The sequence below is a fragment of the Tachysurus fulvidraco genome, unplaced genomic scaffold (genome assembly GCF_022655615.1).
Source record: "Tachysurus fulvidraco isolate hzauxx_2018 unplaced genomic scaffold, HZAU_PFXX_2.0 HiC_scaffold_51_np12, whole genome shotgun sequence".
NCBI lineage: Eukaryota > Metazoa > Chordata > Actinopteri > Siluriformes > Bagridae > Tachysurus > Tachysurus fulvidraco.
In genome coordinates, this window is record NW_025927271.1 from 222,501 (window position 1) to 243,844 (window position 21,344).

The window sequence follows — 21,344 nt, forward strand, 5'->3', positions numbered from 1 at the left end:
TATGTTCATCCCTACAGTACAATTTAAATGATTTTCACAGGCAGAAGGAGAAAATCCACACACATGATCCAAGTATGAAAAATGAAAAAATAAACTATAGATAAACTTCATGTTAGCTGTTTTACAATATCAAATATTTATAGTCAACAACCAAGAATTGTTCTCCATTAATAAAAACAAATATTTGCAGACTCAAATGTAAGAGAAATGTATTTTACTTTTCACAGATGTACTTTTTGATTCTCCTACAAGAAGCATCAAACCAGTTATGTGTGTTACCATCGACATTCCCCAGAGCAGCACAATTCTCTCCAGAAGGGTCCTCCACTTTCCAGTTATCAGGCTCATTTGTTCCCTTTGGAGAACTATACCAGAACCTACATAGAATTAAATCTGTAATTGTTTTCTTAAACAATTATTTCATTTCATGCAAATATATATATATATATATATATATATATATATATATATATATATATATATATATATATATATATATATATATGTATGTATGTATTACTGGAGCTCTGTAGATCTATAAGCAGAACAGTGAGATGAGTTTATAGACTGTGTAAGTGAACACTGTCCTTACGTTACACCGGTCTCCTTTAATGGCTTGTTGTTCACCCACATCCACTGTCCTTCAGTCTCCAAGTCATTCAAACCAATCCAGTGTGTTTCTCCAATTTGTGAAACTACAAAATTCTAATATAGAACATAAATCACATAAAGCTTACACCTGTAATCAATTCAAGTGAAATAGAGACCAAAAAATTTTATTTTATCTGAAAAACTGATAAGGAAAAAGCTCTTAATTTCAAACCTGTTCAGTTTGGCTGGTTATAATCACCAGGTGGCCTCCTTTCTCCACACAGTAATCTCTACTCTGTGTCCAGTTCAGTTTATGAGTGGGGAAGTAATAACTCTTTAAACCAAGAGACTTCCATCCTTCCTCACATTGTCCATTGTTTTTATTTGCTGTTTTTCAAGATGAGATAAAAAAAAAATCAGTTATAAATTCAGATAATATATTTGCATACTCTATATACTGTAGCATGGCTTTGCTTTGTTTTTGTCTATCTGTCTCTGTCTGTCTGTCTGTCTGTCATGATGGGAGAATCTTACCACTGCATGCTGCGAGTTCCTCCTGAACTTGCTGATGCTCCACCTTCAGTGCTTCAAACAGTTTTTCTATTTCTAAAGCCAAAAAGAATAATTTCTGATGCAAAGAGGTTATTAGATAATGAGAATAAACCAGAAAAAAAATAAATGAATGAATGAATGAATAATAATAATAATAATAATAATAATAATAATAATAATAATAATAATAATAATAACAGGAGCAAAAGGAGCTCAAAAAGGAAACAACAAACAACAACAACAAAAGGAGCAAATACTATTACTATTAGAAAATAAGCAGCACAAAACTTTTTTGTAGGCTTTTAACCCACATATACACTGCAGCTACTGCAAAGGAAACAGGAAGCTCTAATAAACACTTACCCTTGGTTTCATGTTCTTGCATCATCAATGTTTCAGTAACATTAGAATACTGCTCACTTAATATCTCATATGAAACCACTTTATTGTGATCTGTTGAAGAAAAATACTCAGGGTTAAATTAATTCACAGAACAATAAAAACTAAATGTTTAATTAATTAAGTAAAAAAATGTAAGTTTTTCATGCTAGGATGAATTCATCTCATTTGATGGATAAAAGGAGACACTTTATAATGATTTGATGATTGATAACAAAGATAAAGTTAATAAGCACAACTTAACACTTACAAAGGATCCCTACAACACAGAGTGTTAATAAAACACCAAGTATTAGGAGACCAAAAGCATATCTGAAGATCTTTCCTGGTTTCTTCTTGTCTTTCAGCTCAGTGCGGTCAGAGATATCTGAGAGAAAAGGGTTAGTTATTTCATACATCTTTGTACTGTAAATAAATTCCTGACTCCAGGCTTGCAGACCCACTGCCCTTCACAGCTTCAGGGTTTTCCTTTCACTCAACACATGAGGCTTTAAACTAGCTGGGTGCCAAACCTCTGCCGGATCCATGAACTTCCAACCCACAGTCCCCATGATACAACGGACACGTGGCAATAATAAAGTCTTCTTCTTCTTTTTAACTTCTAGTTTAATAGTCTAGTTTGTTAAAATCAAATGATAACTTTTCTTAAAATTTATTATAACTATTTAATAACCAGAAAAAAAATGTTGCATTTTGAAATCTGTTTGGTCAGAATGTTAGGTTCTGTAACAACAGCTGAGAGTTGTTATAAATGTGAATCAGATATTTCTATTAATGTGAGTTTTAATCATTCTAATAGCATGATTATTGTTTCGACAGCAAGTCATTCAAAGGGACTATTATGGAGATCACTATATATAATCTGAAGCTAATATTAAATATCGTTACAAATTGTATTATCAAAGAAAAATAGAGAATTGTAAATACGGTAACAATTTCTCTAAATAAATATTCATGTAACATTTATTGGATGATTTAGGTGAAATATTTCATGACAGTAAGCTTCACTCCCAGGTTGTTTTTAACACAACAAGCAGCACTTTTTTATTAGTTACTTCAAAATACATAAAAACCAGAGGGAATTAATATTTACAAGTATTACATGTAACTACTATTTTTTTCCTCAAGAATCTCTTCACTTCAATTAAATGTAACTATAAATGGATAAAATTGTAAGTATTTAAATTTTATTATGAAAACAAGACTTACCTGAGCATGCTTTGTGCCTTGGTTGCCAGTTCTGTGCATTCACATAATCATCGTCAGTTCTCCGTCCAAACTATTTAAAACATCATCATTTAAATTGCTTGATCACGCGTCATATTTACACCATAACTAAATTCAAAAGTATAAAAGTATCAGAGCTCTAACTGTAGGATAATTACCTTTTTTCCACCCATTCTTTAACTCGTGCTTCACTTTATAATCTTAAATTGAACCCTGTGATACCTGAAAATTGGTAGTAACTATAAAATTAGTTATAATCAGAAGGGAAGCGAGATACAGATCTACTGTGCAATAGCAGTGGGAGTGATGTAGCTTCCGTAGTAGATGGTTGAAAGTAACCACCCCAAGAACCCACTACAAAAAAAAAAAAAGAACTAACTATAACAACCCTCCAGCACCCTGTTACAACTTGTGATATTTTTTCTGTTCTACTATGTGTGTTTTTGTGCTACGTCTTGTGTGCAGGTCAGGCTCCCAGAGTTTCCGGCCTGCCCTTGCTTTTCTTGATCCTGCCGTCCCGTGCTGATGACACTATTGGTGAACATATTTAACGAAGAAGAGACAACACTGATACAAGTGTGTCTTCTGTTTCATTTCTCTGGTGTCCGAACATTCTGAGGTGAAGCTTCAGATCATCATCAAATCAACTCTAGTTGACTACCCCCCAGAGTACACACACACACACACACACACACACACACACGTTCTTTTTATTTAGTTTCCACCTTTTTTCCACCCTTTTCTCTTGTTTAGAGAAGATTAACAGGTGGAAATTTTAAGTAATGAAATTAAAGACACTTCATTAATAAAATAAACACATGTTCATCCATCCAGTACAATTTAAAAGATTTCCACAAACACAAAATCCACACACATGATCTTCTGATGTTCTAGTGGTGAAGACAAGCTAAAAAATACATTTTACAATGTGGCAGAAAAGTGAAACTTCATGGAGTCTGATGTTAAAAATAAATAAATAAATAAATAAATAAATAAATAAATAAATATTAGTAACAAACTCTCAATATAGATGTATTGGATTCGAACTGTATCGTTCTGTACTGTTAAATAAACTTCACAAAACAAATGATCATTTTATCTTATTTTATTTATCCAACATATGCTCCCAAACATATTCAAAGAAAACAACAAATACATAGAAATCACCTCATGAGTCTTCATATCAATTAAGTACAAAACATTGTTTTATGGTGAGTTTAGATGATAATGTTTAGAGTTTAAAGTCCAGACCAATACTCGAGTCCAATGCAATTATTAAATCCCCAATTCCACATTGCAAAGACATGACAAAGCAAACTGGAATGCTGTCTATAGGCCTGCTGTCCTCAATGCCTCCACGAGGCCATAGCAATAGCAGTAACCTTATCAACACTCAGATCCAATGTCAAAAGAAAATAGAATTAATCCACAGGTGAAGACCACAAATGAAGACACAATGATTCCTCCAGCAGATATTTGCCACTAACATGCTTCACTCAATACAGTGAGGTTTTTGGTTCTTGCCATTTCCAACAAAAAATCCTTTGGTAGAGCAAAAACTCAGAATTCTTCACAAAAAGTTTAGATGCCATATATGAGAGAGAAGACAAACACATGGTTCTCCTCTCCCAAACAAATCTGCCTTACTCTATGCTAACTGGGCATATATGCTCAATTTCCCATTAACGCCCCTATGTGGCTTTCGATGGTATTACAGGTGAAAAAAAAAAAAAAAAAAAAAAGGCAATATCTAAACAAAGCAGAACTAAATACTTCAACAACAAAAATAGTCGACAACCAAGAACTTTCCTGCATTCATAAAAACATATTTGCAGACTCAAATGTAAGAGAAATGTCTTTTACTTTTCACAGATGTACTTTTTGATTGTACTACAAGAAGCATCAAACCATTTATGTATGTTAACATTTGTGTTCCCCAGAGCAGCACAATTCTCTCCAGAAGGGTCCTTCTTTGTCCAGTTATCAGGCTCATTTGGTCCCTCTGGAGAACTAAACCAGAACCTACATACATAAGACATAAAAACTGTAATAAGTTTCTTAAATATTGAATTTATTTTATTCATAAGTGAATACATTACTGGAGCTTTGTAATAGTAAAATGAGTTTAGTGTGAAGACAAGAAGAGGTTAATGAGAAATAGTGTGTGTGAGTGAACACTGTCCTTACGTTACACCCGTCTCCTTTAAGGGCTTGTTGTTCACCCACATCCACTGACCCTCAGTCTCCAAGTCATTCAAGCCAATCCAGTGTGTTTCTCCAATTTGTGAGAAGAAAAAGCCCTAATGTAGAAAACAATTATATTAAATAAATAAATTATTAGATTAAATTATAAAGAGAAACTCTACACTCACCTGTTCAGTTTGGCTGGTTATAATCACCAGGTGACCTCCTTTCTCCACACAGTAATCTCGAATCTGTGTCCAGTTCAGTTTATCAGTGGAGAAGTAGTAACACTTTAAACTAAGAGACTTCCATCCTTCCTCACAAAGTGTACAGTTTTGTTTTGCTTTTTTGAAAAGTTTAAAAAATAAATCAGTTATAAAATAAGATTATATAATCACTACATAAATTTTACAGTTATGTGAAACATCTTGTTTCTACTTAAAACATACTATCAGGAGCTACTTGGACACTTCCTTGGTGGCTGTTTACCCATAGGTGTTCCCCAGGTGTGTTGAACTGCTGTGTCACTTCTTCTCCATTTACCCTAATGTTTTACACTACATACACACACAGTTTGTACAGATGATCTTGTAAATTTTACTCTATTTTTTATCTGTAACTATTTTTATTGTACATATCTTATATTAGACAGTTATGACATTTCACTACACATACTACTGTGTTTGTTTGTATATGTGACAAATGAAATGTGAATTAGCTAAAAAGTGTTTGTATGGAGACTTTTGAGACATGATGAAATCTCTTACCAGTGGCTTTGTATTTTAGCCCCATCAGTTCGGCTGTAGTGTTCTCGTCTCCTTCACTTAACATCTCCGTGGAAACAACTTTATTGTGATCTGTTGAATAAGAACATCAGGGCTAAACTCAGACAAAGATGAATGAAAACGTTTCTAGGGGCCAAGCACCAACGGTACATAAATATTCTATTGTAATGTGTTGTATGTTTCTAGTATAAATGGCTGATAAAAGGAATTCTTCTAACTTAACCATCAAACTATTTTATTTATTGTAATTTGTTGAATGAGAACAACAGATTAAAGTGCTATTTAATACTCACACAAGATCCCTACAGCACAGAGTGATGCTAAAGCTCCAAGCAGCAGAAGACCAAGAGCAGATATGATGATGTATCTAGATGAAGCTAAATATTAAACATGTTTTAGTTAATAAATTATTAAGTAGAAGTGAGATAATCAGTATAATGAGTACAAAGACATACCTGTGCATTGTTTAGTCTTCGGATGCATCTGCTGTGTGTTCACATTGTCATCATCCACTGCTTGTAATTCTAACAATTTAAAAGTCCTTGGAATTTGTGATGCCTGATCACATATACTTACAACATCTAAAATATTTATTTAAAAATATAGCAGTTTCAGATGTCTACCTGTTGGATAATTAACTTTTCCCCCGTTTCCTAACCCGCGCGTCATGCTTCATATATGCTTTGTGATTCCAGGAAATGTTGTAGGTGAATCTTTTTAAAAATGTACTATTTCAGCCTTGGACCATCCTGAAGTCACACCTTTGTACAGTAGTGTACATACAGTGTACTCCAGTAGTGCCTGTTTTACAATATACCAAGACCTTTTTTGTGGAAACCTTTTATGTGTCTGTCTTTTATGGTCCCATTATGAAGATATCATAAGGAAGGAAGGATATTAAAAAGCTCTTTTTTTTTGAGAACTGATGACTGTGTATTTTCATAAACATCATCCTCTGTGTGTGATTATGAGCATTTATTTGGTGCTCATCATTTACAGCACTTGTTCAGATTTCTGCCTGTTGGAGAAAGACATTTTTAAATACTGTCTATTTTGCCATCTTTGTAGATTCAATTGAACTTTTTTGCTGTCATTCACTAACCCCACTAGTTCTACTCAGTATCAGTATTTAATCATCAAACAAACGCATACCTAGGTTTTTCAGCTCTGCGCGACAGTCTTCTGAATTCACTTAAACATCATCCTCTGTGTCTGATAATGAGCAGTGAAAATCTTGTCATTTACAACAATTCATGTAAACAATATCAAACATAACCATCAAACATGTATTTAAATATTTTTACATGTATAAACATTTCAGGCAAGCAGAATTCCTTTCTTCTTCTTGAATCTGCTGATGCTTCACCTTCAGTTCTTCATACAGTTTTTCTATCTCTATGGCAAATGTGAATAATTTCTGATACAAAATGGTTAATAGATGTTGATGATAATAAACCAGAAAATATAAGAGGAATATTAAAAAATAAGAAACGCAAAACTCAACAACTGAGTTTTTATCTCACATATACAGTAACTGCTAACTATTAAAGTAAACAGGGAGCTCTTAAAACCTCACATAACCCTTGGCTTTGTGTTTTGGGGTCATCAACATTGCAGTAACTAGCATACTGCTCACCTAGAACACCGTATTGTATTTTTCTTTTATTCATTACTTAATTTATTACTTTACACTATTACGGGTCGAAGTCAAACTGACCACTAGGGGATGACCCAGAAACAAGCTTCATTTCATCTTTAAAGCATCAAATCCTCTAAAAACACGAAAAAACCTATTTACCTAGTAAAGTTTATACTCTCAATATTTTTTAAGCCCAGACACAAAGCATAATATGATTCACAGCCTTCATAATAAAAAAAAAATTTTTTGGAGAAAGCTTACCTAGGTGGCGCTAGACCGGATTTTCCCTCACCTTTAGACGCGTCCCTTTCTTCACTGGGGTAATATATTCCAAAACAAATAATCCACAAAAATCCACACAGGTCCAAGGAACTGGAATCTGTAAGCCTTTTAATCCAAAACGCTTTGGTCGCGCCGCAAATATTCCGTTTGTGTTCCGAAAACTGGAAACAGAAGCGCGCCATCATCTTGTTTTGCCGCTCTAACGTCTCATTGGGGTATTCAAAAATTCTACGTAATTTACGTCATATTTATAGCCCAGGTCCTAACGAATCAAACAAGCCCTCACTTGAGCCAATCGGTGCTTGTATTGCAGAGATAGACGGCTGGGAAGCCAATGATGTCATGACATCATTTTTGGGAACCCGCCTTTGACTGACAATTACTCCTTCCAATAGCAATGAAATGGGCCGGGACCTCTACAGCTCTTTAGCCAATAAGCAGACGATTCCAACGATATGCTGCAACCCCCCTCTCTGCTGCCTGGATCTGCGTGAACAAGCTGCGCAGAAGAATTCTTGCGTAATCCTTGACCTTTTGTCCCTCTCACAGCTCAGGGTGTCAAGTTACAGGCCTGTTTTCACACCACAGTAGTAGACAGAGAGTCTCTGCTTGTTTAAGGCCTTTTAAACTGAGCATGCAGTCTTTTATTTCAAAGTTATACAGTAAACAAGTACACAAAAACGCTGGACCAGACGACCATGGCCGTAGAAAAATATTTTTATTGAAGCCATTTTTGCGTCTTTTGACTTGAAATTTTTTTTTGGTGAAAGCCAAGACATGTGGCTATGACCCTCAGTTGTTATTTGGTCCCTAACATGTTCCAGAAAAATAAGATTAATCAGTTTATCAGGTAAATAACCCAGGCGGAAATGAAAACCTTCCATTCTAGCCCCTGTAACTTTGTGCCATTTCCAATGAGACCAGGCTCTCTGACCCCTGTGTGTCAAAGTATGTGGGAGCTGTACCACTTTTTGTTGGGTAGATCATGTGGGCGAAAAACCTGCAAAAGGGGGCCAAGGCAAAATGGGGTTAAATAAATTAACAAGGGAATAATTTTAAATGTTGTAGAAATACTTTGTAGAGGTTAAAATAAATAAACACTGCTTTACAGACCATGTACATTTTAGTCAACGTATACTTTCTGTGAAAATATGAAAATGTGAAAATATGAAATATGAATATGCGTACAGACGTTACTGTGCATTTGTTGTACTTCTTTCACTTCAATTTTCAACAGCTTTAACTAAATGACCAAGAGTGGGGGAAAAGAATGAAATATTTATATGTAGACTAAAAGGCATCCATCCATCCATCTCTCTCTCTCTCTCTCTCTCTCTCTCTCTCTCTCTCTCTCTCTCTCTCTCTCTCTCTTTCTCTGACTCACACACACACACACACACACACACACACACACACACACACACACACGTACGCTTTAGCTGAACTTGGTGTCTATGTTGAGTGTGGTTGTGTTAACCTTTGCTTTTACTTCTTTAGCCCTGCATGTATCAACAAGCATCAACTCAGAGACGTTCATGAAGCACTGTGCAGTTACAGAAAATAAAAAGTGCAAAAATCTAAAATTATATTCTACTAACATTTATCTCCTGGTGTTACTCGACAATTAAAAGACACCAACTGAACGTGGAATAAGTTTTTAAAGTTTGTAGACATTAAAATAAAGAAAGACTACTTTACAGACCCTGTAATTTGTACATAAATGAAAGAAGATGAATAAGATATAATTGAATAAGTGACATGTATGTTGATTTGTGTACAAATGTCCAGAGAAATGTGGTCAGAACATGTGCAGCTCTGAGAGGAATTTTACTGCAACAGCAGCGTGACTGATCTCCCCAGTAATACCTGCAATAATACCTGCAGTAACACCTGTACATGTTAGACAACAAATTCATCATTATATCACATTAATTAATGTATGTCATAAGATTCAAAAGGTATAGAAATTCGACAAAATAATATTTAATGTTTCTTAGAATTGACCAAACGTTTCATTACTGCCATTTAGTGGCCAATAGATGGACAGAAAATGAACAGCTGAAGTGAGTTTCAGGTTAAAGAGTCATGTCTTAGTGCTGTTTTAACCTGACCAACATGTTATTGCATTAAATACTGCAGTTTATGGCTGTTCTTATGAATGTATGAATGAAACCATATGTTTTATTATCCATCCTTTGTTACCCTCCTAAACACCATATGACTAACCTGGAACTGGAATGCTTACATAGTGCAAGTCATCATCTTTTAAAACAAAAACAAAACCATACATCATATTTTTAAGATCTATATTTTTATTCATTCTTATTGCTTTCTAAATGTTATTCAAAGCAACTTAACATTACAAAGTACATAGTAAATGTTCATAGATATGGAAAACTATACATTGTTATATTATGTTGAGATGCTAGTAAAGGAGCGAACTGTTTATCTAGACAGCAATAACACCTTAATTAGTAAACTGGAATTCATTACGTCTCACTAGCCTGAGTTGGAATTTTTTTCAACATGAAATATGAAGACATACAGTAGGTGTAAAGTTTGCTATACAATATCTATGACAACTATACGGTAAAATAAACCTTTAATACAAACTGTAGGTAAACTTAATGTTAGCTGTTTTACAATATCAAATATTCATATTCAACAACCAAGAATTGTTCTCTGTTGAAAAAAAAACAACAAGTATTTGCAGTAAATGTAAGTAAGTAAAAAGAAAAGTCTTTTACTTTTCACAGATGCACTTTTTGATTGCACCACAGTGAGCATCAAACCATTTATCTGTGTCACCATAATTATGACCCAGAGCAGCACAGTTCTCTCCAGAAGGGTCCTCCTCTTTCCAGTTATCAGGCTCATCAGGTCTCCCGGGAGCGCTATACCAGAATCTTTATAGAATAAAATCAGTTTAATGTAATTAGTTTCTTTAACTATTATTTCATTTCATGTAAAAAAGTATATGTATTACTGGAGCTTTGTAAAATGAGTTTATAGACTGTGTAAGTGAACACTGTCCTTACGTTACACCTGTCTCCTTTAAAGGCTTGTTGTTCACCCACATCCACTGTCCTTCAGTCTCCAAGTCATGTAAACCAATCCAGTGTGTTTCGACAATTTGTGAAACCACAAAATTCTAATTTAGAAAATAACATCACATAAAGCTTATAACTACAGTATAATAAGCTCAAGTGAAATAGAGACCAAAAAATGACATTTTATCTGAAAAACTGGAAATAAAAGAAGCTCAACACTTCAAACCTGTTCAGTTTGGCTGGTTATAATCACCAGATGGCCTCCTTTCTCCACACAGTAATCTCGACTCTGTGTCCAGTTTAGTTTATTAGTGGAGAAGTAGTAACACTTTAAACCAAGAGACTTCCATCCTTCCTCACATTGTCCATTGTTTTTATTTGCTGTTTGTCAAGACAAGATGAAAATCAGACTTTGGATAATATATTTGCGTACTCTATATTGCATGATTTTGCTTGTTTGTATAATCATATAACATTATCATGAGTAATATACAGTATTACTAATAGTACTGATGCATTTATATGATGTATTGCTATAATAAAATTCTGATGCCACAAATTAATATGCTACAAATAATTGAAATGTGCCATTTAAGACGAAAGTAAAGACCAATTAAAAAAATGCGTCCCAAAATATGAAACATGCTTTCTCAATTTACCATGAAAATACAGTATAGTCAAATATCTATCTATCTATCTATCTATCTATCTATCTATCTATCTATCTATCTATCTATCTATCTATCTATCTATCTATCTGTCTGTCTGTCTGTCTGTCTGTCTGTCTGTCTGTCTGTCTGTCTGTCTGTCTGTCTGTCTGTCTGTCTCGACTATAATGCCACAAATTTTGTGATGTCTGCCTTAACACGCACATGAACTTTAATGACATCCCCGTAATCTGTTGTGATTAATTTAGAACTGTCCCACCCTTTGAAGCTCTAACAGCATCAACTCTTATTGGAAGGCTATCCACAAGAGTTTTGACCATTCCTCTAGAAGTGCATTTGTGAGGTCATACACTGATGTTAGACGAGGAGTCTCCACACTAATTCATCTTAAAGGTGTTATGTTGAGTTGAGACCTGGACTCTGTTCAGGCCAGTCAAGTTCCTCTACAACAAACTCACTCATCCATGTCATGTTGGAACAGAAAGGTGCCATCCCCAAACTCTTCCCACAAAGTTGGAAGCAGGAAATTATCCAGAATGTCTTGGTATGTTGAAGCATTAAGAGTTCCTTTCACTGGAACTAAGGCGACAAGCACAACCTCTATAAAACAACCCCACACCATAATCCTCTCTACCAAACTTTACACTTAGCACAATGCAGTCAGTTAAGTACGATTCTCCTGGCAACCGTTAAGCCAAGACTCATCCATCTGATTTCCAGGCAGAGAGGTGTGATTTGTCACTCCAGAGAAAATATTGCAGCTGCTCAGACATGAAAAGCCATTCCATGAAGCACTCTACGCACTGTTGTTGAGCTAATCTGAAGGCCACACAAAGACTGGAGGTCTGTAGCTATGGACTCTGTAGAAAGTTGGTGAGTAATGCATACTGAGCACCTCGGCATGTGCTGAACCTGCCCTGTGTTTTACACGGTCTACCACTTTGTGGCTTGGTAGCTGTTATGCCCAGCTATCTACAGTATCTACCCACAGTGATGAGAGAATCTTACCACTGCATGCAGCGAGATCTTCCTGAACTTCCAGATGCTTCACCTTCAATGCTTCATACAGTTTTTCTATCTCTAATGCGAATAAACCAGAAAAAAATAAATAAATATTAATAACAAAGGTAGCAAATTACTAGAAGAAGGCAAGAAGCATAAAACTGTTGGGTTTTTAATCCACATATACACTGCAGCTACAGCAAACTATTAAAGGAAAGAGGAAGCACTTATAAACAATTAGATCTCTAGTAAGTAGGTAAACTTCATGTTAGCTGTTTTTCAATATCAAATATTTATATAGTCAACAACCAAGAATTGTTCTCCATTCATAAAAACAAATATTTGCAGAATCAAATGTAAGTGAAAAGCCTTTTACTTTTCACAGATGTACTTTTTGATTGTACTACAAGAATAATCAAACCATTTATGTATGTTACCACCTACATTCCCCAGAGCAGCACAATTCTCTCCAGAAGGGTCCTCCACTTTCCAGTTATCAGGCTGTTTTGGATCACTATACCAGAACCTACATACATAAGACATAAAAACTGTTAAAAGTTTCTTAAATATTGAATTTATTTTATGCATAAATGAGTATATACAATGCTAGAGCTTTGTAATAGTAAAATAATTTTAGTGTTTAAGACAAGAAGAGGTTAATGTGAAATAGTGTGTGTGAGTGAACACTGTCCTTACGTTACACCCGTCTCCTTTAAGGGCTTGTTGTTCACCCACATCCACTGACCCTCAGTCTCCAAGTCATTCAAGCCAATCCAGTGTGTTTCTCTAATTTGTGGGAATAAAAAGCCCTAATGTAGAAAACAATTATATTAAATAAATAAATTATTAGATTAAATTATAAAGAGAAGCTCTACACTCACCTGTTCAGTTTGGCTGGTTATAATCACCAGGTGGCCTCCTTTCTCCACACAGTAATCTCGACTCTGTGTCCAGTTCAGTTTATGAGTGGAGAAGTAGTAACACTTTAAACCAAGAGACGTCCATCCTTCCTCACAAACTGTATAGTTTTGTTTTCCTTTTTTGAACAGTTTAAAAAAAGATCATTTATGAAATTAGATTATATAATAACTACATAACAAATTTTACAGTTATGTGAAACATCTTGATTCTATTTAAAACATAATATCAGGAGCTACTGGGACACTTCCCTGACAGACCACCAGAGGGGGTGCTGGTGGCTGTTTAACCATAGGTGTTCCCCAGGTGTGTTGTACTTCTGTGTCACTTCTTCTCCATTTAGCCTGATGTTTTGTCATATATATTTGACTGCATTGTGATCTCGGGTATCCATGTAATTGTTAACTTATGTTTCCTTTTTTTTGAATCATGGTCAAGTCGTGATGATGTGCTAGTTTTATTTTATATTAATAAAGCTGTGTCAGGGTTTTATCCTGTGTGTGGGTTTGATTTTCTGAAAATTCATCCTATAATCTGGAGATCCGGATTCGATCCCTGCTTCAGGTGGCATCTTCCCTTCTGCTGCACATGTACTACACTCTACACAATTTGGTACATTATTTATTATATAATAATAATAATAATAATAATAATAATAATAATAATAATAATAATAATAATAATAATAATAATAATAATAATGCAGGACTCATGATGCTCATGAATAATAAAAACTGCATGTTGTGTTTACTTGTGTTATCTTTGACTAATATTTAAATTTGTTTGATTATCTGAAACATTAAAGTGTAAAAAAATCAGGACGGGGCCAACACTTTTTCACACCACTGTATTTATCTACCTATAATGATGGTGAGAATCTTACCACTGAGTGCTGCGAGATCCTCCTGAACTTGCTGATGCTTCACCTTCAGTGCTTCAAACAGTTTTTCTGTCTCTAAAACAAAAGAGAAGTGCTTCTGATGAAGGATTTGAGTAAACCAGAGGAAAGGACTAGTCTTATCATTGCAGGCAAGGATGCGCTCCTGATGTTTCACGCATTTGTATTCAATATCATTTAATAAATTATAAAGTTGAGCATAATTAAATCACACATGAACCACAATATAACCACTAGTTGGCATATATATATATATATATATATATATATATATATATATATATATATATATATATATATATATATATATATATATATATATATATATAATTATTATTATTATTATTATATAGTTATTATTATTCCCTTAATAATAAAAACTGCATGTTGTGTTTATTTGTGTTATCTTTGACTAATATTTAAAATTTGTTTGAAACATTAAAGTGTAAAAAAATCAGGACGGGGCCAACACTTTTTCACACCACTGTATCTATCTACCTATAATTCTTCTTCTTTCGGCTTTTCCCTTCAGGGGTCGCCACAGCGACAGTCTCTTCAGTCCTGTCCATATCCCACTTCTTCTTGGCTAATCTCTTCCTCTGGATACTATCCTGAACTTCCTCATTCCACCACGAAGTCTCCTTATCTCCTTTCCTCCTTCCAGATGACACACCCAGCACCTTTCTCCCTGTCTCCCTGATCACTTCTGCTGTAGTTTCCCAGACATCTGGCTGCACTACCTGACCACCCAGAGCCTGCCTCAACTTCTGTCTAAATTCCTCATAACATTCCTCCTTTTTCAGCTTCCACCACTTAGTTTTCTTCTCTATCTTTGCCCTCTTCCTCTTACAGACCATCAGAGTCATCCTACACACCACCATCCTATGCTGTCTGGCTACACTCTCTCCCAATACCACTTTACCGTCACTAATCTATTTCAGATTGCCTCTTCTACATTGGATGTAGTCTACCTGTGTTCTCCTACCTCCACTCTTGTAAGTCACTCTATGTTCCTCCCTCTTCTGAAAATAAGTGTTAACCACAGCCATGTCCACCCTCTTAGCAAAGTCCACTACCATCTGTCCTTCAAGGTTTCTTTCCTTAACTCCAAACTTGCCCATCACCTCCTCATCACCTGTGTTCCCCTCACCAACATGTCCATTAAAATCCGCTCCTATCACCACTCTCTTACCCGTGGGAATACTCTCCATCACCTCATCTAATTCACACCAGAATCTCTCTTTCTCCTCTAACTCACAACCTACCTGCGGTGCATAACCACTAACAACATTCAACATCACCCCTTCAATCTTTAACTTCAGACTCATCACCGTGTCTGACGCTCTCTTCACCTCCAGAACATTCCTCACAAACTCCTCCTTCAGGACCACACCTACATAAACAATTTGAATCCTGCTCCTATTCTACAAGCGTTGCTACCCTTCCACTTGGTCTCCTGTACACACAGTATATCCACCTTCCTTCTCTCCATCATATCAACGAGCTCTCTACCTTTCCCTGTCATAGTACCAACATTCAGAGTTCCTATTCTCAGTCCTACACTCTTACCTTTCCTCTTCTCTCTCTGTCTGTGCACTCTCCTCCCTCCTCTACTTCTTTGACCAACAGTAGCCCAATTTCCACCGGCGCCCTGTAGGTCAACGGCGCTGATGGCGGTCGTTGTTAACCCGGGCCTCGACCGATCCGGTATGAAATTCGTACTGACGATTCGCATGGTTAGATTTGGCAATGTTTTACGCCGGATGCCCTTCCTGACGCAACCCTCTTTATTTATCCGGGCTTGGGACCGGCACAGAAGTCACTGGACTGTGACCGCCATGGCTAGATTCTATCTACCTATAATGATGGTGAGAATCTTACCACTGCATGCTGTGAGATTCTCCTGAACTTGCTGATACTCCACCTTCAGTGCTTCATACAGTTTTTCTATCTCTAAGGCAAAGATAATAATTTCTGTTGCAAATAAGATTTTAGATAATGTGAATAAACCAGAAACAAAATTATAAGAGGGGCAATTACTAGAATTACTATTACAAAATAAGAAGCACAAAACTGTTGGGTTTTTAATCATATACACTGCAGCCACGGCAAACTATTAAAGAAAACAGGAAGGTCTTATAACCACTTACCTTTGACTTTATGTTCCTGCGTCATCAATGTTTCAGTAACATTAGAATATTGCTCACTTAATATTTCATATGAAACCACTTTGTTGTGATCTGTTGAAGAAAAATACTCAGGGTTAAATTAATTCACAGAGCAATAAAAACTAAATGTATAATTAATTAAGTAAATAAATGTAAGTTTTTCATGCTAGGATGAATTCATCTCACTTGATGGATCAAAGGAGACACTTTATTATGATTTGATGATTGAGAACAAAGATAAAGAAGATAAGCACAACTTAACACTTACAAAGGATCCTTACAAGACAGAGTGTTAATAAAACACCAAGTATTAGGAGACCAAAAGCAGATCTGAAGATCTTTCCTGGTTTCTTCTTGTCTTTCAGCTCAGTGCGGTCAGAGATATCTGAGAGAAAAGATTTATTTATTTCATACATCTTTGTACTAGAGTCAGATCGAGACCCACTGTGTAATGGAGTTAGGGAAATAAAACTATTTCTGTTGCTTTTTCCATTATTAGTTTGATAAAATATAGATAAATATTAGATTAGATATTTTTATAATATTTATATAAAAACTTTGAATCCCGAAATCCTGGTTACTCGTTACCTGGTTACTAGTGTTAAGTGTAACAACACTAGTCTGAATTGTTTTGTTGTTGTTGTCGTCATTCACTAACCTCACTAGTTCTCAGTATCAGTATTTAATCACCAGAGAAATACATACCTGGGTTTTTTAGCTCTGTGTGACAGTCTTCTGTATTCACATAAACATCATCCTCTGTGTCTGATAATGAGAAGTGAAAATCTTGTCATTTACAACACTTCATGTAAACGATATCAAACATAACCATCAAACATGTATTTAAATATGTTTACATGTATAAACATTTCAGATATCTACCTGTTGGAGAGTCCATTTTGCAGAGATTAAAACTTATCTCTTCATAGACAGCTTGTATTTCTGAACCTCGCTATTGCTTCAAACACATGAAATGAGTGACTTCTGCTTGCAAGTGTGATCTCAAGTTAAGCCTCTTGGTCTCAGAGTCAGTTCACACTAGCAAGCGGAATTCATTTGTGTTATTTTCTTCTTCCTGAAATTCTGACACTGATGTTTCACCTTTTCACGTTTTTTCAATCTCTATGGCAAAAGATAGTCATTTCTCATAAAAGGGTTAATAAGACAATAAACCAGGAAAAAATTGAAGCACACAAACCTCAAATCTAGTTTTCCTGGTGTTACTCCTCAACAGAAAGACACCAAGTGAACAGGAAAAGACCACTTTACAGACCCTGTCATTTTATTCCATCCTGTAAGTTTTATTTTTCATTCTGCACCTTTTTTTTATGTACAAACAAAACTGCATGAAAATGTTATTAAGCTTATTATTAAGCTTTAAAAATCAAATGCATTTACAAACAAGGAAATAAGCAAACACAGTATTATACTGAATCTATAGTTAACTTAAATATATCATACATGATGTGTGTGATATTAAAGAAGTTGATAAGCTTAATACGATTGCACTCGATGTAGAGCAACATTTATATCTCTGTATATTTTGGATAAATGGCTCGCATGTCCTCTTTGCGACGGAGCAGATATGGCTGTGTAATGAAATGACCTGAGACTTCACAGATAAACAAAGTGAGCAGGATAAAAAGTTTTTTATTAGCTGGTCGATCGGTCAAAGGTCACTATCTTTGGTGCACCTTACAAACCCTGTGGTGACCTTCGACCTCTCAGAGAGGTTGTGGCAGTGTGTATTGTGTCTGTTTGTGTGTATGATGAGTGTGTGTATGTAGTGAGTGTGTGTGTAGTAAATGTGAGTGTGTGTGTGTGTGTGTGTGAGTGTGTGTGTGTGTGTGTGTGTGTGTGTGTGTGTGTGTGTGTGTGTGTGTGTGTGTGTGTGTGTGTGTGTGTGTAGGCTTTGGGTTTTACATTAAATTTTGATAACTTTTCGTGAACTGTTGTTTTCTTATAACTATTTTTTAACCAGTAATAAAATGTTGGTCAGAAAAATGTTAGGTTCTGTAACAACAGCTGAGAGTTGTGCTGAATGTGAATCAGATATTTATATTAATGTGAGTTTTAATCATTCTAATAGCATGATTAATGTTTCTACAGCAAGTCATACACAAAAATTAGTATGGAGATCACTATACATAATCTGAAGCTAATATTAAATGTGATTATAAAGTGTTGTAACGCTTCGACACAGATAATTCGCTATTCCCAGGAAATGAAAGAGCTCGAAGGTGAAGAGTCTTCAATCCACACGTTTAATGGCAGGTGTACAGGCAACATGCTTCTCTCAAACATGAGTGTTTTAGCTCTTAATAACCCTCACAAATATAGAAATAAATAACAAAACTATAACAAGAAGGCAGAACAAACATATCATCTACCGTGGCTCTCGTTACACCGCCGGCTCCTGTTACTATTAACATCAAGGTTGTTCACACAGTGAGTCTTCTGTTTTATTACTCTGGTGTCTGAACATTCTGAGGTGAAGCTTCAGATCATCCTCAAATCGACTCTAGGTGACTACCCCCCAGAGTACACACACACACACACACACACACACACACACACACACACACACACACACACACACACACACACACACACACACACACACACACACACACTTCTGTTCTTTTAATTTAGTTACCACCTTTTTTTCAACTTTTTCACTTTTTTGGAGAAGATGAACAGATGGAAATTTGGAAAATAAAATTAAATAAAAATAAAGATATAACAAACCTGTTTTTTTTTTTCTCAGCCATAAACACTTTTATTCATTCTTAAATTTCTTTATTCAAAGCAACTTTACATTACATCTAGCTTCAGAAAACATAATCTGGACACAATTCATTAATAAAATAAATACATGTTCATCCCTACAGTACAATTTAGAAGATTTCACACACATGATCGTCTGATGTTCCAGTGGTTAAGGGTTAAGACAAGCTAAAAAATACAACATTTTACAATGTGGCAGAAAAGTGAAACTTTATGGAGTCTGAAAAACATTTTTATATAAATTGTGAGATATATATATCTGCAGTAAGTAGGTAAACTTCATCTTTTACTTTTCACAGATGTACTTTTTGATATTACTACAAGAAGCATCAGACCATTTATGTATGTTACCACCTACATTCCCCAGAGAAGCACAATTCTCTCCAGAAGGGTCCTTCTTCTTTAAATAAATTATTAGATTAAATTATAAAGAGAAGCTCTATACTCACCTGTTCAGTTTGGCTGGTTATAATCACCAGGTGACCTCCTTTCTCCACACAGTAATCTCGACTCTGTGTCCATTTCAGTTTATGAGTGGAGAAGTAGTAACACTTTAAACCAAGAGACTTCCATCCTTCCTCACAAAATGTGCCGGTTTGTTTTGCTTTTCTGAACAGTTTAAAAAAGATCAGTTATAAAATAGGATTATATAATAACTACACAACAAATTTTACAGTTATGTGAAACATCATATTTCTACTTAAAACATACTATCAGGAGCTACTGGGACACTTCCCTGACAGACCACCAGAGGGGGTGCTGGTGGCTGTTTAACCATAGGTGTTCCCCGGGTGTGATGTACTGCTGTGTCACTTCTTCTCCATTTACGCTGATGTTTTGTCATATATATTTGACTGCATTGTGTGACAGCTCATGTTAGTTATGTGTGACATAACACTAGTCTGATTTGTTTTGTTTTTTTGATGTTGTTGTTGTCATCATTCACTAACCTCACTAGTTCTCACTATCAGTATTTAATCATCAGACAAACACATACCTGGGTTTTTCAGCCTTGAGCGACAGTCTTCTGTATTCACATAAATATCATCCTCTGTGTCTGATAATGAGCAGTGAAAATCTTGTCATTTACAACACTTCATGTAAACAATATCAAACATAACCATCAAACATGTATTTAAATATTTTTACATGTATAAACATTTCAGAAATCTACCTGTTGGAGAGTGATAGTTTTCACTATCGTCCATTTTGCAGTGAACAAATCTTATATCTTTATAGACAGCTTGTATTTCTGAACCTCGCTATTTCTTCACATCACATGAAATGAGTGACTTCTGCTTGCTAGTGTGATCTCAGGTTAAGCCTCTTGGTCTCAGCCTCAGTTCACACTAGCAAGCAGTCGTCATTAATGTGGTTTTCTTCTTCCTGAACTTGTTGATGATCCACCTTCTGTTATTCATACAGTTTTTCAATCTCTATGGTAAAAGATAATCATTTCTGATAAAAGAGTTAATATGACAATAAAACAGGAAAAAAATTGAGGCACACAAACCTCAAATCTAGTTTTCCTGGTGTTACTCCTCAACAGAAAGTCACCAAGTGAACAGGAAAAGACCACTTTACAGACCCTGTCATTTTATTTCATCCTGTAAGTTTTATTTTTCATTCTGCACCCTTTTTATAGGGCACCGCTTTCTCTATGGAACCGGGCAGGAACCAAGCGCATCTCCCCTGGAGTACTTAGTTGAGCCTGACACTTATCAGCCAATCAGAAAAAAAACAGGCTACACAATAGCCAATCAGAAAATAGCACTATTGTATCTGGGTAAGATTTAATGCATCAAGCATTGGAAAATATATATATATATATATATATATTCATTAGAGAGGGAATTTTTGATGGTCGGTTTGAACAAAACCTCAACACAAAACAGTTTGTCTCTGGACGGGACATTGTCCTCAATCATGACCCTAAAAATGTCTGGGCTTGAGCCGAACTGTTTCAAATGGGAGCAACATTACAAATGATAAAGGGGTACAAAAAGGCAATAAACACTTACGATAAACACCACCAGTCATAATCTCTCTCTCTCTCTCTCTCTCTCTCTCTCTCTCTCTCTCTCTCTCTCTCTCTCTCTCTCTCTCTCTCTCTCTCTCTCTCACACACACACACACACACACACACACACACACACACACACACACACACACACACACACACACACACACACAC

At 35.4% G+C, this 21,344-nt stretch overlaps 3 protein-coding genes and 1 long non-coding RNA gene across 5 annotated transcripts in view; 1 reads left to right on the plus strand and 3 right to left on the minus strand.

Annotated features, from left to right (window-relative positions):
• The window catches only part of LOC113659003 (C-type lectin domain family 6 member A-like), a 3,291-nt gene extending 98 nt beyond the window's left edge, over window positions 1-3,193 (minus strand). The window contains exons 1-8 of the mRNA XM_047809824.1: window positions 2,928-3,193; window positions 2,752-2,821; window positions 1,793-1,909; window positions 1,507-1,596; window positions 1,126-1,197; window positions 824-978; window positions 593-705; window positions 1-377 (exon numbers count right to left, since the gene is read on the minus strand). The exon at window positions 1-377 is cut by the window's left edge and continues 98 nt beyond it. Of these exons, the coding sequence (XP_047665780.1) occupies window positions 215-377; window positions 593-705; window positions 824-978; window positions 1,126-1,197; window positions 1,507-1,596; window positions 1,793-1,909; window positions 2,752-2,821; window positions 2,928-2,942 (795 nt within the window). The 5' untranslated portion in view covers window positions 2,943-3,193 and the 3' untranslated portion in view covers window positions 1-214. The remainder of the gene's footprint in view (window positions 378-592; window positions 706-823; window positions 979-1,125; window positions 1,198-1,506; window positions 1,597-1,792; window positions 1,910-2,751; window positions 2,822-2,927) is intronic.
• Window positions 1-21,344, plus strand: part of LOC113662805 (C-type lectin domain family 6 member A-like) — a 229,774-nt gene that overhangs the window by 69,432 nt on the left and 138,998 nt on the right. The window lies entirely within an intron of this gene.
• Window positions 5,002-7,009, minus strand: LOC125140673. Of its 2 annotated transcripts, XR_007139880.1 has the most exons (6): window positions 6,891-6,984; window positions 6,194-6,756; window positions 6,032-6,115; window positions 5,721-5,810; window positions 5,142-5,204; window positions 5,002-5,069 (listed from the first exon to the last, which is right to left on the minus strand). It is a non-coding gene; the product is annotated as an uncharacterized LOC125140673 (long non-coding RNA). The 2 variants fall into 2 exon arrangements; XR_007139879.1 differs by having other exon boundaries at window positions 6,194-7,009.
• The window catches only part of LOC113662816 (C-type lectin domain family 4 member A-like), a 29,850-nt gene continuing 19,532 nt past the window's right edge, over window positions 11,027-21,344 (minus strand). The window contains exons 2-11 of the mRNA XM_047809813.1: window positions 17,069-17,122; window positions 16,632-16,748; window positions 16,346-16,435; window positions 16,077-16,148; window positions 14,181-14,252; window positions 13,261-13,415; window positions 13,076-13,188; window positions 12,824-12,905; window positions 12,386-12,457; window positions 11,027-11,090 (exon numbers count right to left, since the gene is read on the minus strand). Coding sequence (XP_047665769.1) covers window positions 12,452-12,457; window positions 12,824-12,905; window positions 13,076-13,188; window positions 13,261-13,415; window positions 14,181-14,252; window positions 16,077-16,148; window positions 16,346-16,435; window positions 16,632-16,748; window positions 17,069-17,122 — 761 coding nt within the window. The 3' untranslated portion in view covers window positions 11,027-11,090; window positions 12,386-12,451. The remainder of the gene's footprint in view (window positions 11,091-12,385; window positions 12,458-12,823; window positions 12,906-13,075; window positions 13,189-13,260; window positions 13,416-14,180; window positions 14,253-16,076; window positions 16,149-16,345; window positions 16,436-16,631; window positions 16,749-17,068; window positions 17,123-21,344) is intronic.